This window comes from Lissotriton helveticus, chromosome 8 (assembly GCF_964261635.1).
Source record: "Lissotriton helveticus chromosome 8, aLisHel1.1, whole genome shotgun sequence".
Classification (NCBI taxonomy): domain Eukaryota; kingdom Metazoa; phylum Chordata; class Amphibia; order Caudata; family Salamandridae; genus Lissotriton; species Lissotriton helveticus.
This window is the reverse complement of record NC_136069.1, coordinates 168,292,477-168,307,419: the sequence shown is the minus strand read 5'-3', so window position 1 is coordinate 168,307,419 and position 14,943 is coordinate 168,292,477. Positions and strand designations below refer to the sequence as shown.

Genomic DNA, 14,943 nt, shown 5'->3' with positions numbered 1-14,943 from the left:
AAATCATGCCTCAGTGGGCTATATACTTTCATATATACATATATACATACATACATACGCGTGCTAATCTATTCACTTCAAAGACCAAATACATTAAGGATTTTAAACCGGCATGTGTCACTACTGTTAGTCGTTGAGCAATGGGATAAAAAAAAAAAAACACCCTTCAAAATTGGCACATTCTTGCAGCCGCTGGAGTAGATTTAGCAAAACTTCTCTTTGCTTTAAAACTCAGCACAAATATAACATATAAGCAGTTAAAGCATACTTATCAGGCCAAAAAATAACTAATTCCAGATAAGTGTCAACTCCTGCCAATGATAGGCAATTTTCAATATCGATTTTGTAATTTTGGGGGTCATTACGATGGCGGACGGACTGAAGTCCGTCTGTTATCGTATCTTATTTGGGACCGCCCGCTTACAAGGCTGCAGTACTATAGGGCTACATACGATGCAACCGCCACCGTGGCGGTCGTATTGCCCATGTTTTGTATTGTGGCGGGTGCTGCGCTCTGCAGCACCCGCCGCAAGACAAAACAGATACCCCACGCATATCCCTGCACTACGTGGCAGGCACCATGCGGTGCCTACCACATAGTGTAGGGATATGTTGCAACCCAGTGCCTATGTCCCTGGCCCAGGTTAGGGCACCCACTATGGGCCCCCAAATCTGTTTCCGACTGCCGTTTTGTGGCAGAACGACCACCGCAGAACGACCGGCAGAAAGGGATATTGTAATTCATATGGCAGTGCCCGCCACCATTCTGGGACTACAGGGAGGTACGACAGGCAGTAGGATACAGACCGTCGGGACCGTGGCGGTCAGAGTTTCCGACCGCCATCAATTCTATGGCAGGACCGGAGGCTTCGCATTATGTCTTCTTCCTTCGCTTTATTACTACACACAGCAGCAAGAAAAAACAACAAACAACTACATTTCCCATGAACACTTGGGAAACAGAAAAATCTGAACATTAGTCCTTCGTTAGTGTCAGCACTCCGGCAGCTCCCATCATGCAACACTGCTGTTTCCTCTTCCTCTTTCTTCGCTGCTCAGCAGCAAGTTAAGTGTTTTTTTTGCTCTCTCTCCTGGATTTTGGGGGCTGTGGTGTTAGCGGTTTGGTGTTTTGGCTAGCGCTAACATATTTCCTTATTTTCAGAGTCCCCTGATTATCGCGGGACGCTTTTAGCGCTCCTCGCGCGATATTGTGCCCAGTGACAGCGCGGTGTGGTCCTCCCACCGCTAGGGGGCGAGCTTTTCCCTCTGTGGCCAGCGCGACGGAGGGACGCTTGTTCAAATCGTTTTTTCGCGCGTTTGCCACAGGCGGCTTGTCTGGTCCCTTGCCACCCGGTCAGACACCCTTTGGGGTCGCAAAATTAGGTTTTTTTCCCCCTGACTTGAACGCCCTGTGTGGGTTGTATTTCAACTTCTGTACACCCTGAGGGGTCGAAATCAGCACCAGTCTGTTGGTGCGGTGGGACACTTTACCGGGTGGTGCCCTGTAAATTGGAGGGTTGCAGCGTCCCCAGGGCTAGCCCCCCTTAAATTGTGTGCATTTCCTGCCCCCACATTATCTGGGCTCCCTCCCAGCTTGAAATTAGTACCTGTGAGGGTCCTTGTTTAATTGCTGTGCCATATCTCTGATACCCTGCAGACCCTAACTTACCTCATGATGCAGGGGGACCAAGCCAGTACCCAGAGGAAGACCCTCTGAATTAGGCCTCTTTCGATGACGATTTTTACCAAGCGGTGGAAGACTCCATTTATAGGGCAGTTGATCAGGCCATAATTCCCCTAGAGCAGCGCCTCACGATGCGGATGGATGGGGCATACGCGAAACTTGTGGCCCTTATTCCCGCGCCTGCCCTGGCCCCACGCCTTCACCCTCCCCCCGCCTAATAAGAAGCCTTATACTGAAGGGGTTGACTCTGAGGCTTTTGCTAGGGTTAAAAGCGCCTTTATGGCGCACGAGGGGTCCCAGCCCATCCCTGTGCCCCCGACGGAGGTTCCACCCCGACCCCGTGCACTATGTCCCCGGAGCCACAGGAGGATGGGGATTCTCCGGATACGGACGAGGAGGCCTGCTCCTCTAGGTCGTGGCTTCCGTCCCAAGCTGCCTCCTCCGCAGGTCCTTCGGACATGCAGGACCCAGACGATATTGTCCTCCCCGGTCTTCGGACTGGGTTCCCGGGGAGAAGGTGGCCCAATATGTGGCGAACCGTTTATGAAAACCCGTGGATAAGGACGCCCGCAACTGCCTTAGAGCGGAGTGTCCTCGCCCCACCTCAGACGGTAATGTGGCGATGACCCCAGATATTGACCCGAAGATGGCAACGTTTTTGGGTAAATTTGTCAGGGACCCTAGGAAGGGTATAGATAGGTCCTGACGTACTTGCCAGGACAAGCTGATAGATGCGGTGGGTCCCATGACCAAGATTCTGGACATGGCCGAAGAGGACCAGGTCTCGGGCGATCTTATATCCCCGGAGGTCCTTTCCAATTGGGCGCAACGGTCCATTGTTTTTATTGGCAATGCGAATTGCGCCCTCTCTACTGAGAGAAGGAGGTCGCTATTGATTAGGATCGACCCTAAGTTCGGTGACCTCGCCTCTTCTGAGGCTGGCGCAGTGGTGCAAGGGGGACTGTTCGGGGACCCTTTCATTAAGGAGCTCGGCAAATTTGTGGCCACATTTACTTCTCTGGACAGAGCACAGTCCAATATAAAGAAAGTTTTTGCCCCTCGGGTTTTTGAGAGGACCGGACGTGTCAGGGGGCGCTCGTTCGGTCGTGGCAACAGCTCCGATTGGGGGCAAGGCTCCGGCCGCGGTCAGTTTCAAGACAACGCCCGATTCAACAATTTCTACCCGACGAGGGGACAGAGATTCCTTGGCTGTGGGGGCCAAAGAGGCCAGCAACAGGGTGCTGGAAGAGGTGAGTGTGCTACCCTCAGCGAGTTTGCGGGTAGGGGGCGCTTGGCGCAGTTTTTCCCAGCATGGGTTTCCCTTACAAGTGATGCTTGGGTGTTGCAGACGGTCCAGGGCTTCCAGCTGGAGTTCCATGGTCGTCCGTGTCAGCTGCATCGTCCCCGCCCCATTACTTTCTCGGAGCGAGATGCAGACTTGGTGCGTGAAGAGTTTCCGCCCTCCTCCACAAAGGGGCGATCTGTTGCGCGCGCGAGCATCCCCGGGGTTTCCTCAGCAACCTCTTTTTGGTCGACAAGGTTGACGGGGGCCGATGTCCGGTCATCAATTTGAGGGAGTTCAACGAGTGGCTGGTGTACCGCCATTTCAAAATGGAGGGGATTCACCTCTTGAGGGATGTGTTGCGTCCGATTAGATGGTTAGGCTCGACTTAAAAGACGCCTACTTGGCGGTTCCGATTTTCCCTCCTCACCGTCGTTTCCTCCAGTTCAAGTGGGACGGTCAAGTTTACGAATTCACCACGCTGCCCTTCGGGCTCTCCTCGGCGCCGTGGTGCTTTACAAAGGTGCTGCGTCCAGCGGTTGAGGCCTTGCAGGCACGGGGTATCAGAATGATTGTGTACCTGGACGACATGCTGTTCATGGACCAGTGTCCAAAGTGGCTAGTGTCCCAACTGCAGGTGGCAGTCGACCTACTTCAGGGACTGGGCTTCGTTATCAACGAGTAGAAGTCCCTTCTAGTTCCCGTCAAGTGTGCCACCTTTTTGGGGTTCAACATAGACTCGGTGTCTTTCACTTTGAGTCTTCCCGCCAGGAAGATGGCGAAGATCAGACACGAGCTACGCCAGACCCTGGCGAAGCTGCTCACATCTCTGCGCCTCTTGGCGTGTTTGGTGGGTCTTCTGTCATCTTCGATTGAGGCCATATTCCCAGGCCCTCTTCATTATCGGGCAATGCAGCGTCTGAAGACATATCACCTAAGGAAAGACCTGACGTACTCTCAGCTGATTCCTCTGTCGGAGGAAGTGAAGGACGAGATGCAGTGGTGGCTGACACACATGCAAACCTGGAATGGCCGTGCGATTTTTGGATCAGCCCCGGGCATAGTTATCGAGTCAGACGCTAGTCGGTCTGGTTGGGGGGCCAGGTGCGGAGATTTTTCCACAGGTGGCGCCTGGTCCGCCCACGAGCAGTCGTTACATATCAAGTGCTTGGAGTTGCTAGAGGGTTCCATTGCGGTCCAGTGTTGGACGAAGGACAGAGTGCAATTGTGTGTCCTTCCACGGATGGACAACGTGTCGGCGGTCCGATATATCAACCATCTGGGAGGGACCAGATCCAAAATGCTAGAGGACCTTGCAAGGGAGTTTTGGCACTTTTGCCTGGACCATCAGGTGTCGGTCACGGCGGAGTATCTGCCGGGTCAGCAGAACGAAGTGGCAGATTGGCACTCCCGGCACCTTCTGGATGCCAGCGTTTGGAAGCTGGACCCTCAGGTCTTCTCTTTTCTGGCGGCCAGGTGGGGTCCCTTCACAGTGGACCTGTTTGCGTCACGCCTGGATCATCAGCTTCCGAGGTACTTCAGTTGGCGCCCGGATCCGTTGGCGGAGGCAACGGACGCTTTCCTCCAGGATTGGTCAGGCGAGAGGGGGTATGCGTTTCCCCCGTTCTTCTGGAACTTTCTTGGGATTTTCCAATCCTACTCCCCCACTCTCCTCACTTTCTGCTAAGTCCGGACGGGGTTCCCCACCAGTTGGTCCAGGAGGGATCGCTGAGGTTGATGGCTTGGAGGATCTCCGGTGTCGTTGGACGCTCCCAGGCCTTTCGGGAAAAGCAGAGAATCTGCTCTCCAAGGCATGGGCTGATGGCAAGACCAGGAGATACCGATCAGTCTGGCATAGATGGCATCGCTGGAGTGCGCGACGGATGTTACCTATGCTATCCTGTGTCTAAGTATCCTTCCATGTGTGGGACATGCAAAACAGAAAATCAAAACTAAAATAATGAAACATAAGGTTGAAAAATCCTTCCCAGAGTATCATATTTTGATTAAGGATCACATAGCAGAAGCTCTGCACTGCAACTGCTGAAGAGGTATTACCACAAGCAAGAGGAGACAATATTTTTGAACTCTGGAATAACAAAAAACACGTTGAAATTACAACTTGAATACTATCATGGAAGGACTTAATGAAGCCTCTGAAAGACAATCACTCGTGGACTTAAAGCTCTAAAGCGTAATCTTCACTCTTACATCTACTATGACTTCTTGAAATATTTGAATATGAACACTTGTTGCGTGATTTCCAGATCAGACACTTTAGCACTTGTTGGAGCTTACAATATGCTATACAATATAACTATGCTTCATGCAAAACAGAGAAGGATAATTTCCTTAGATTCTCCTAGTATTTTAGAGACTACAAATGGATTATAGTGTTGACCTCTTTCTAAAATAAATGAATGTGTATGTCAAAACCTTGACTGTAGAATTAAATCAAGATTTCCTGAGGTATACATGGCATTTCAGAACAGAGGCACTGATTTTGCCGGAAATCCCATGTACACAAGTGTGACCAAACTTTACGCAATATTTTTTGAATCATTTAAGAATGGCTATATCCACACTAATTGAATAGGCCAGACATAGCTGCACAAATGTTTACTTTTAATGTCGCATGAAGTTGTAAAGTGGATTACATTGTATACCAATATTTTGTTTTAAATATTACAGATTCTATGACATATGAATATCAATCTTACAAGATATGTAAACTTCATCACCATATTATATCTGAATCAACACAGTATTTGTTCTATTCTGAATGTGTTTGCTATGAAGCGTATGGATCATAGTTGTCAACATGTCAGTTATGTTATGTAATTTTAAACATGTTGCACTTTCAAGTATGATTCGTTGAGATAGGGACTCTTTAAAATGATATATTACAATAAAATTGGGTTTTATTTGGACTAATAAACCTCAGTACATTTACACGATATTGATATCCCAAATGATGTCCTGAACATGTAACTTCAACCATGATATAACCACACACAGTATCAACATTATAATTCTTAATGTAATGAAGAAGCACTCCGTTTCTTCTTCTATTTCTATAAAAAAATCGATTTCTTTTTTCAGAAGCAATCTCTTGCTTTATATTTATATCATATTTTTCAATTGTATTCTTTGAATTAAAAACATTCAATTTGCTTTGTCTGAATACCTATGATTACATACTCCAGATGTGCATGACAATGCAGCTGCCATCTTGGATGCACGGTGTTACCTTGGATCTCATTGTGGAGAGATCGTTTTGACTATTTAGTCACTGCAGATTGTGTTGAGCCTTTGTCTTCAATTTCAATGCTTCTGTTGCCCCTTTTAACTTCAATGCTGCAGCTCAAACTAAGAGTCCGCTCCTTATAATCATTTATAGGTTTTCAGACTTAGCCTGACTGAATTTTCCACGATTCAGCATAGCCATTTCATTCCACTTGCTCAAAGACTCTTTTGATGTAATGTTTTCTAAATAGGATAGATGTTAATATTTACACACAGTTTCAGAAATGTTACATCGTTCTCATTATTCCAATACACCCTTTTTTAGACAGTGTTTGATGTGATGTTCTCTTTTGTCTCTAAAATTAAATTAATGTCTAGCCATTATTGGTAAGCTTTTTCTTTTGTGTCTGGGTTTACCTCATTTCTGGCAAAATAGGTATACATGTTTTGTGCTGTTACATTATGTACTGTGATCTGATAAAATCTCCAAACAAGATGTTATGCTTCACCATATGCCAATAAGTTTCCAATCCTCTTTGCATGGACATTTACATCATACAAGCACAATATAGCCAGTATGATTTTGGACTACTGCAGAGTGTTTCGACTCTTTTAGCCTATGTGATAGATCCTCCTTTACACTCATGTCTATGGTGCTGGGACAATAATAGCCAGTATATGCTTGGTCACCTCTAAGTGCATTAAACATACACACTGACAGAGGGTGTTTGTGTTAAACAGAAAGTTCTGGATTACAATTGACCTGTTTTTATGCTTTTTTTCCTGAAAAGGGAAGATCAGTAGATTTGTCTAATAATCCAGTTACAAATGAGACCCTAGTGTTTGAAACATCAATGCTACTTCAAGACCGTCAGATTACAGGGCCTAAATGGATAACTGTACTTTGGTAACAGCTGTTATTTGAAAAAACAAGAAGTTCCCTTTATAGTATATTTACGATTACTACACGTCACCCTTTTCTCACACTGGTACGGCGTTGTTTGTTCACTACTTATGTTCTTGTACATAACAATCGTCATCATCTTTGTTTTGATTTTCTACCTTGTGGTTCACCCAATACCCAAGAACACATTTAATTAATTTCCTCAGATGTACATCTCTCAGGCCTTTATTTTTTATTTTCTTTGATTAATATATTTATTGATGTCACGGTAACTAATGGATAAAATATTTTAAATGAATCCTCTGGGAAAACTGACTCACTTTACATTAAAAGCCCTGTTCCAGCATGGAATACAGGGTTGTTCCTGTCCTTTAACTCCTTTGAAATTAAGGAGCTAGAAAAGGCAACTTATGCAGCGTTATAAGGCACACATTTTCTAGTAGTATTATTTTGAGCTATTTAACTTGGAACCCGCATTTTTGCTGGATTCTGCAAACAACGCTGCAAATTATCTGGCAATTGCAGAAAATCCATAATTATGGTGAAATACCACATCCTCAGAAATGCATAATTACACTGTTACCGCTGACTGGCAATTATGGGGCAACTCCTAATGTGACACTAAACAGACTTCAATTCAACCAACAGTAGTTGCACAAATACCTTTACTGAAAATAATGACCATTTATTTACACTGTGTGCACTTTGTTTGACACAGAGAAGATACTGGTTGAAACAATTATTGTAGAGATTTAACATGTAGTCATTTAAAGAAGTTCTAATGCTTAGTGAAAACAGAGTATGAAATAGTAGAATTTGCCACAGCGAAGTTTAGCAGTAGCACCAGGAAGGCAAGCACAAAATGTAATCAATAAGTAGCTATCGAGTTGCGGGACCCAAAATGTAAAAGTGGAGATGTGTTTATAAATTTTAATATTCAACTGCTGTAATCTGCTGTTAGTTTTTTTAAGACCTGTACGAATCCAGTAAGTTGTTTACATAGGAAACATTACTATGGATATATGTATCATACCTTGTTGGAAATTTACCATCATAAGGGCGTTTTGCTCTGTATGCCCTATATCGTAAAAACAATCTTTTTGCACTTTACAGCTGTATAGAGAAGACTACGCATTTCATATTTGTATAGACTTTTTAAAGCTTGTGTAAATTATTTGTATGTATTACACAGTACAATTCAGCTGCAAGCTTGAAAGCATACTATTTTTTGATATATAGTAGCGATCGCTGACACAGAATTCTTATTACCATAAATCTAAAGTGTCCAATTGTAAGAAATTGGCTGCTCAATCATATCTATTCGTATTTTTCAAATGAAAGAAATGTAATTGCAACATTAAAAATAGGAACTATTCATAATTGAACTAGCACTAGAACAAAACACTCCGTCTGTACCTTCAGTTTTTGTTGTAGCACTGCAATATCCAACTGCAATTTCTTGGTAACCTCCCGAGCCTCCATCGTCTTTCTGTTTTCTGCAGCCAGCTGGCGAGTGAAGCAAGCAGTGTTCAGTTTCAGATGTCTTTCTAATCCCTGTGGAGATATACTGAAATGTAATTGCTCTGTGAATACATTTCAACAAAGGGGAGCCTCTCAAATAAGTAAATATAGGGGGTAGGAAATGGAAAAACAGGATCTGTACATTATAAATTCAAAAGGTTCATTTCCTTTTTTACAGTAATCAATAACGTTAAAAGTAATTCGCCTGTTGTCATATGTACTACCATAATGGTGGACCTTTATAGCCCCTTGTGACAAGAATGTTCTGTACAACACAAGCTGCTCTGCATTTCTTTTTTTTTTTTAATGTTTTTATTGTGGTGTTGACAGTAGACAACTGATACAATCACATCTGTATACCTGCAGGCAACAGGAGAAGAGCAGTAATCCGGTTGAGGTGTTGAACACAGCCATTCAGTCCACATGCTCTGCATTTCTTAAGTAAAAGTAAAATCACGGCGTCAGCTCGCTACACCAGGACAAACCTAACTTTGTATTATATCCAGTTTTTGAGAAATATCTTAAGGTACTCATCAATGCTCTCATATCCACCATTGTGAGGTCATTATTATTTTGCCAGTCCAATCAGAAAAGCTGACCATCCTTTTTGTGATAAATATGCAATTGGTGTATGAATGAATTTTACATTGTGTTTCTGAAAACATACTAAATTGTGGACAAACCTAACTTTATTATATCCAGTATTTGAGATATATAATTGGGTACTCCTCAATCCTCTCATATTGTCTATTGATAGGTCATTATTCTTATACCTGTCCAATCAGAAAAGCTGACAATCCTTTTTGTACTAATTATGCAATTGATATATGAATTATCCTATGCACAAACACTTACTGATCTCTTCCTAATAATCCATTCAAGGTATTCGAAATAATGTATCAACCAGGTGCCATTATCAGGTCAAATTCTGGATGTATGCCCAGTACCAACCATGTTTTATGTCTCTTACTATAGATGGGGGAACACATTTTGGTGCAGCCATTATTGCATGTTTTAGTTCACCGTTGCCGTTCACCAGTTGCCGTTAAATACACAAAAGGCAAGCTACACCATAAAGACGGCCAATTCAAACTAAGCACAAAATCGTGCATGCCTCAAGGAACTATACAATTTACCAAAAGTATAAACTTATTCCCACAAATTAAATATTCTCTTCCCACCCGCCCCCGAGAACCTCTTAGTTGAAGGAAACTTTTCATCTCTTTCAAATGAAGGAATAAGACAAAAGGATTTTGTTTTCGTGAGAAGAGCAATGGTGTGTCCATGTATTACAAGGAATAAGATACCCTATGTAATAAATTAAAAGGATCTTGCAAGTCATTTTGGAGTTCTTGATGTTATGTAGGAAATAGGCATATAGCCTAGTTCCCATCTGGTAACCTGCATTATTCGTATCTACATTTACAGCAATGGGTACTTTATCCCATATATCTTGTCTAATAATAGATGGCATGCGGAGGCTTGATTCACCTGAAGATCCTACTGATTGAAAACAAGAAGGAAAGGCCTGCACAATAAGAAAAATAGGTATGTAAATATTCATCTCTCACACTCTTATGTTTAGGGTGGAATTATCAAGTCTTCATTACGCAAAATTATCCCCAACCCATTTATAGCCCCAGGGAAACAACTTGACGCAGCCATAGAACTGTAAACATCCTTACTACAACAATTTTGCATGTGACCTGCTTATTATTATTTAAGAAGTTAATCTCCAACTGTATACAATAAAATAGTTCACAAATACTATTTTGGGCAAATTGAACCTGATAGTCTTTTGACTTCATCATGAATATTGTTTCTTGGTCTGAAAATAGAATAGTAGTTGTACTAACACCAGGACATTTTGTATGTGACCTACTTATTAATATTTAAGAAGTTTGCCACGTAGCGTGATGGCCGCGATGTGAGGGAGCTCTGTTAAAGCCTTGATTTTCCCCCAAAAATGTGCTACATCTATTCACCTCCTGCATGCTGGGGGAGGGGGGTGCATCAGAAATCTTCACCTAGCCATCAATGACAGGATTCGGGGTCTGGGACCCCATGAGGCGTGGTGCGGACTGCATCGCCGCGGGGCCTGGTGAGCGTTTGGAACCAGGGCCTGGCGTGACGCTGGGGGCGGCACGGCGGCACCCACATCTAAAGCACACAAGGCCGTGGCTGGAGGCCTGTGCTGCCGAACTGGCTCTAAGTCCGCAACGCAAAGCTGAAAGGGCCAGGCTTGGCTAACGCATCAACGATAAGGGCACGGACAGCCGCCCGCTGCTGGGCTCATCTGCGGTCTGACCCGAGCTGAACACATGGAGGGTGAGAGCGGCTTCCCCTGGGAGCTCCGGGCCCCACTGTAAGTAATCTGGAGTGCAGAGGCGCGGCGCCCAAGTTCTGTTGTGCTGAAGCGCCACAATCCTCTCTGAGGCTCACGGTGAAGGTGGATGCGGATATGACTGGGGGCAGACACCACACGCATGATGAGAGCGGATGGGCCGGACCGGCACAGCTCGTGACTCTTTGTGATTGACTGCAGATCGCCCCAGGACTATCCTGGAAGCCCCCCTACCTGTCACAGAGGTGGTAAGAGTGGGGAAATACAGGACCGCCGTATCTGGAGCCTAGCTGTGCAGCACGATACAGGTGGAGCGGGGCAGCACTCTGGGGTTGGAGCCTGGTCACCTACTGGGATACGGGGAACTGGCCAACCGTTGCAGACCGGACAAAGTTGAAGACCGCATGTCCCCCCGCCTGGCAGCTCCCCCGCCCACCGCTGTATAACTTTCCAAGACTTGTGGGCCGCCGTCCCGACTTCCAGCCTGGCAGCATGGGCGGACGACTTACCCTCCGGACGCGAAGCCTTGCGGTTGGTGGGACTGGTGGTCTAAGGCCAGCTGAGGCCCGATTGTGAAACGCTGGGACCCCGGAAGTGCTGAAGGAAGTACCGGAGACTGGCTGGGCTGTGCTCTCCGGCCTCTTGGGCGGCACCTCACACTTGTGGCTCTGCTTTCAGAGGTGGGGAGCTTGGGGTGGGGACTGATCAAAGATAACAAACAGCGGCCATGTCGGGCTCAAGGGCTCAAAGGCGACCCAACAGAGCTGATTGGACAAGCACACCATGCCAAATACTATAGTCCCCGTGATCCCACCCAAAGGGCGGTGTGGTGGCTGTCTCTGAACACACCAAACTGACCCTACAAGATGTGCTGGAAGCAATATCCGGAGTGTGTACTTCTCTTGAACAGCATATGGACACAATTTCTACTGAGTAACCCTATTCAGGGTGGACATGATCAAGATTAGCGAAAAGGTAAAGCAAATGGAGATTGTCACTTCCAGCCTCCAAGGTGACACCGTACAATTGCAGCAGGACGTCAAGGAGTTCCAGGAGTTTCAGAAGTACGCAGAGGATAAGCTTTACGACTACGAAGGTCGCTCCAGAGGGAACAATGTCTGCATAATTGGAGTGCCCGAAAAGTTGGAGGGGCGGGCGGCTGACCTCTTTGTAGAGGACCTCATTCTCAACCATTTGCAGCCCAAAGGCTTTTCAAAGTTCTTTGTGGTGGATAGGGCACGTAGACTGTCGGGGAGTCGGCAGCGACCAGGAGCTCCGCCTCGCCCCATCCTGGCCAGACTACTTAACTTTAGAGACAGAGACATCATACTTCATACCGCCAGGGTGGCCCCACCTCTTTGCTATCAGAATGCAGAAATCTCCCTCTTTCCTGACGTCACCCTGCGAGTGCAGAACAACGGAGGTCATTTCGTGAGGTGACAAGGGAGCTACGCGACAGAGGGGTAAAATACACCATGCTTTTCCCCGCCAAGCTGAGGGTGGAGGCGGAGGGGAAGGCATGGTTTTTTGAACGCCCTGAGGAGGCGGCGAACTGGCTGGAAGGCTGGAGAGATGCAAAGGAGCATAACGCCAGATGAATGATGTCCAGGACTAGGTTTAACAATCATTTACTTCTGGGAGGTGGGGGTCTCTTGCTGGGCTTGTTTAATTCAATTGTATGTATATCATAGGTGGGAGGGAGGTGATCTTCCCGTGCGGGCGCTCCGCCGCTGTACAGGTTATCCACTAGTGTCCTTTATCTAAGATGTCCCCCCACAGGGAGGGCATGAACACTTGATTACCGGGGATCGAGGTGCTGGAGCCTTTACTCCCACAGTTTAGTTCCTTTAGGTAAATGCATGGGCGACAGGCACTCTGCCTAGTTTGTTTGCTGGGCAGTTCGAGGCTTAAACTGCAGGGAAGCAGGGAGGGGGATTTCCGGTTGGGAGGGGTAGTTGGGGGGGGTGTGGTTGTTCAATGTTCAAAGAAGAAGGCACTGACTCTTAATAGACAGGTACAGGGAATCGCTTGTCCACAGGTATGCAACAGCCCACACACTAGGTTAAGGGACTCAGGCTTCTACGCTGGAATGTCAACGGTCTGGGGGATAAAGTGAAGCGTTGTACTGTCTTGCAACATATTAAGAGGCATTCCCTGAACATAGTATTCCTTCAGGAGACACATCTTGTGGGTAATTCTTGCCAGGCCATGAACAGGTGGGGTACAAGATGATGGCACACTGAGGGTTTAATTCTGGCTCCAGAGGGGTGGTAATCATGCTCAAAAAGCCTTTCCCACTCTCAATACAACACACATGGACGGACGCCTTGGGCAGGTACCCAGCTATATACGGGCAGTGGGAGGGCAGGACGCTATCGCTGATGACTATATACGTCCCACCAGGCCTAGAGAGCCGTACCTATAAGGACTTAGGGGCAATACTTCTGTAAATTCCGGACGGTCATCTCAAAGCGGGGGGAGACTTTAATTCAGTGGTGTTGGGCACGCCAGACCGCTATCCCCCGGTTCCTCGCAAAGATGGCTCCCAGAGTTTATGGAAGCGCTGGGCCTGTCGGATGTCTGGGCGGCATTTCACCCCACCACTTGCCAATACACTTTCCACTGCGGAGCACACAACAGTCTCTCCCGTATCGACTACCTTCTGGTGCCGGCTCCCCAAATTAGCTGTGTCAGAGAGGTATATCATTTAGCGATGGGTATCTCGAATCATTCCCCCATCTGGGCGGAATTAGTCTTCAATGAAAAACGGGTGGGCAAGACTGCGCCCATTACCCCTTTGTATCTGCGAAATACGGCAGTAGAGGGGCTCTCCTCCGGGCCATAGATCAATACTACTCGGAAAATACAGGATCGGTTACATCGGCCCAAACTCTCTGAGAAGCCTTTAAGACAGTACTAAGGGGTCAGGCCCTTTCACTCATAGCAGATGTTCGGAAAGAAACTTTATTCCTGATCCAAGTGGAAGCAAACATCCTCCGGCTGGAGGTAGAGTGGGAAGAGGAAGCCACAGAGGCCAAACAGCATGAACTTAAACTCAAGAGGGAGGAATATACGGCCAGAGCCACAGACATGGCCAAAACTCTAGGCAGAGAAAAGGAGGGCAGAGTCTACGACTTAGATGATAAAGCAGGCAAGCTACTTGTCTGGCTTGACAGAAGAGAATTAGCTAGCTGTCTGGTTCAAGAGCTTGTAGACGAGCAGGGGGAATTCTTAACAGATCCGCAGGCGATTGCAAATGAGTTCGCCGACCACTACCACCGAGTGTACTGACTTGCAGGAAACGGACTCGGAAGCACTGCTCGCAGACATACAGCTTCCTGTCCTGTCAGTCGAAGAATGGGTATCTTTAGACGGTGCTTTTATGAACAATGATGTCACGCAGGCGATAAGAAACCTTCAATCCGATACGGCACTGGGCCCAAACGGTTTGCCGATCGAACTCTATAAGCTAAAGCCTGACCCCATTGCTCCACACTTGCGAGCGATGTTCGAGGAGAGTAGGGAGGGGCGAGCCTTCCTTATGATCAGCGGATAACCACCCTAGTGACTATCTACAAAGAAGGGAAGCCAAGGGTCAGGTGCTCATTATATAGACCTATCTCACTGCTAAACGCAGAACCCAAGACCCTGGCCAAACTGTTGGCAACCTGATTGACCTCGGTTCTTAGCAAGTTAGTTCACCCTGATCAGTCAGGCTTTAATGCCTCACTGAAATACAGCCCTAAACCTACGGCATCTTTATGGAGTGATGGGCAGAATCGACACGATCCAAGAAGCGGCGGTGGTGGTGTCTCTAGATGCCACAATGGCATTTGATACCATTGAATGGGCTTATCTCTTTGCGGTCCTGAAAAGCAGGGTTTTGGGTCTGAATTCATTGGGTGGGTATGGCTATTGTATAGTGAGTCCTTGGCTCAAGTAGTGGTCAACAACAAAAAGTT

At 46.5% G+C, this 14,943-nt stretch overlaps 1 protein-coding gene across 8 annotated transcripts in view; it reads right to left on the bottom strand.

Annotated features, from left to right (window-relative positions):
* LCA5L (lebercilin LCA5 like) overlaps positions 1-14,943 on the bottom strand; it is a 976,100-nt gene that overhangs the window by 570,863 nt on the left and 390,294 nt on the right. For all 8 annotated transcript variants that reach the window (XR_013599756.1, XR_013599757.1, XR_013599755.1 and 5 more), the window contains one exon: positions 8,533-8,670. Coding sequence is in view for 5 of the 8 variants with exons in the window: in XM_078656826.1 (XP_078512952.1) it covers positions 8,533-8,670 (138 nt within the window). In the remaining 3 variants the exon portion in view is untranslated. The remainder of the gene's footprint in view (positions 1-8,532; positions 8,671-14,943) is intronic.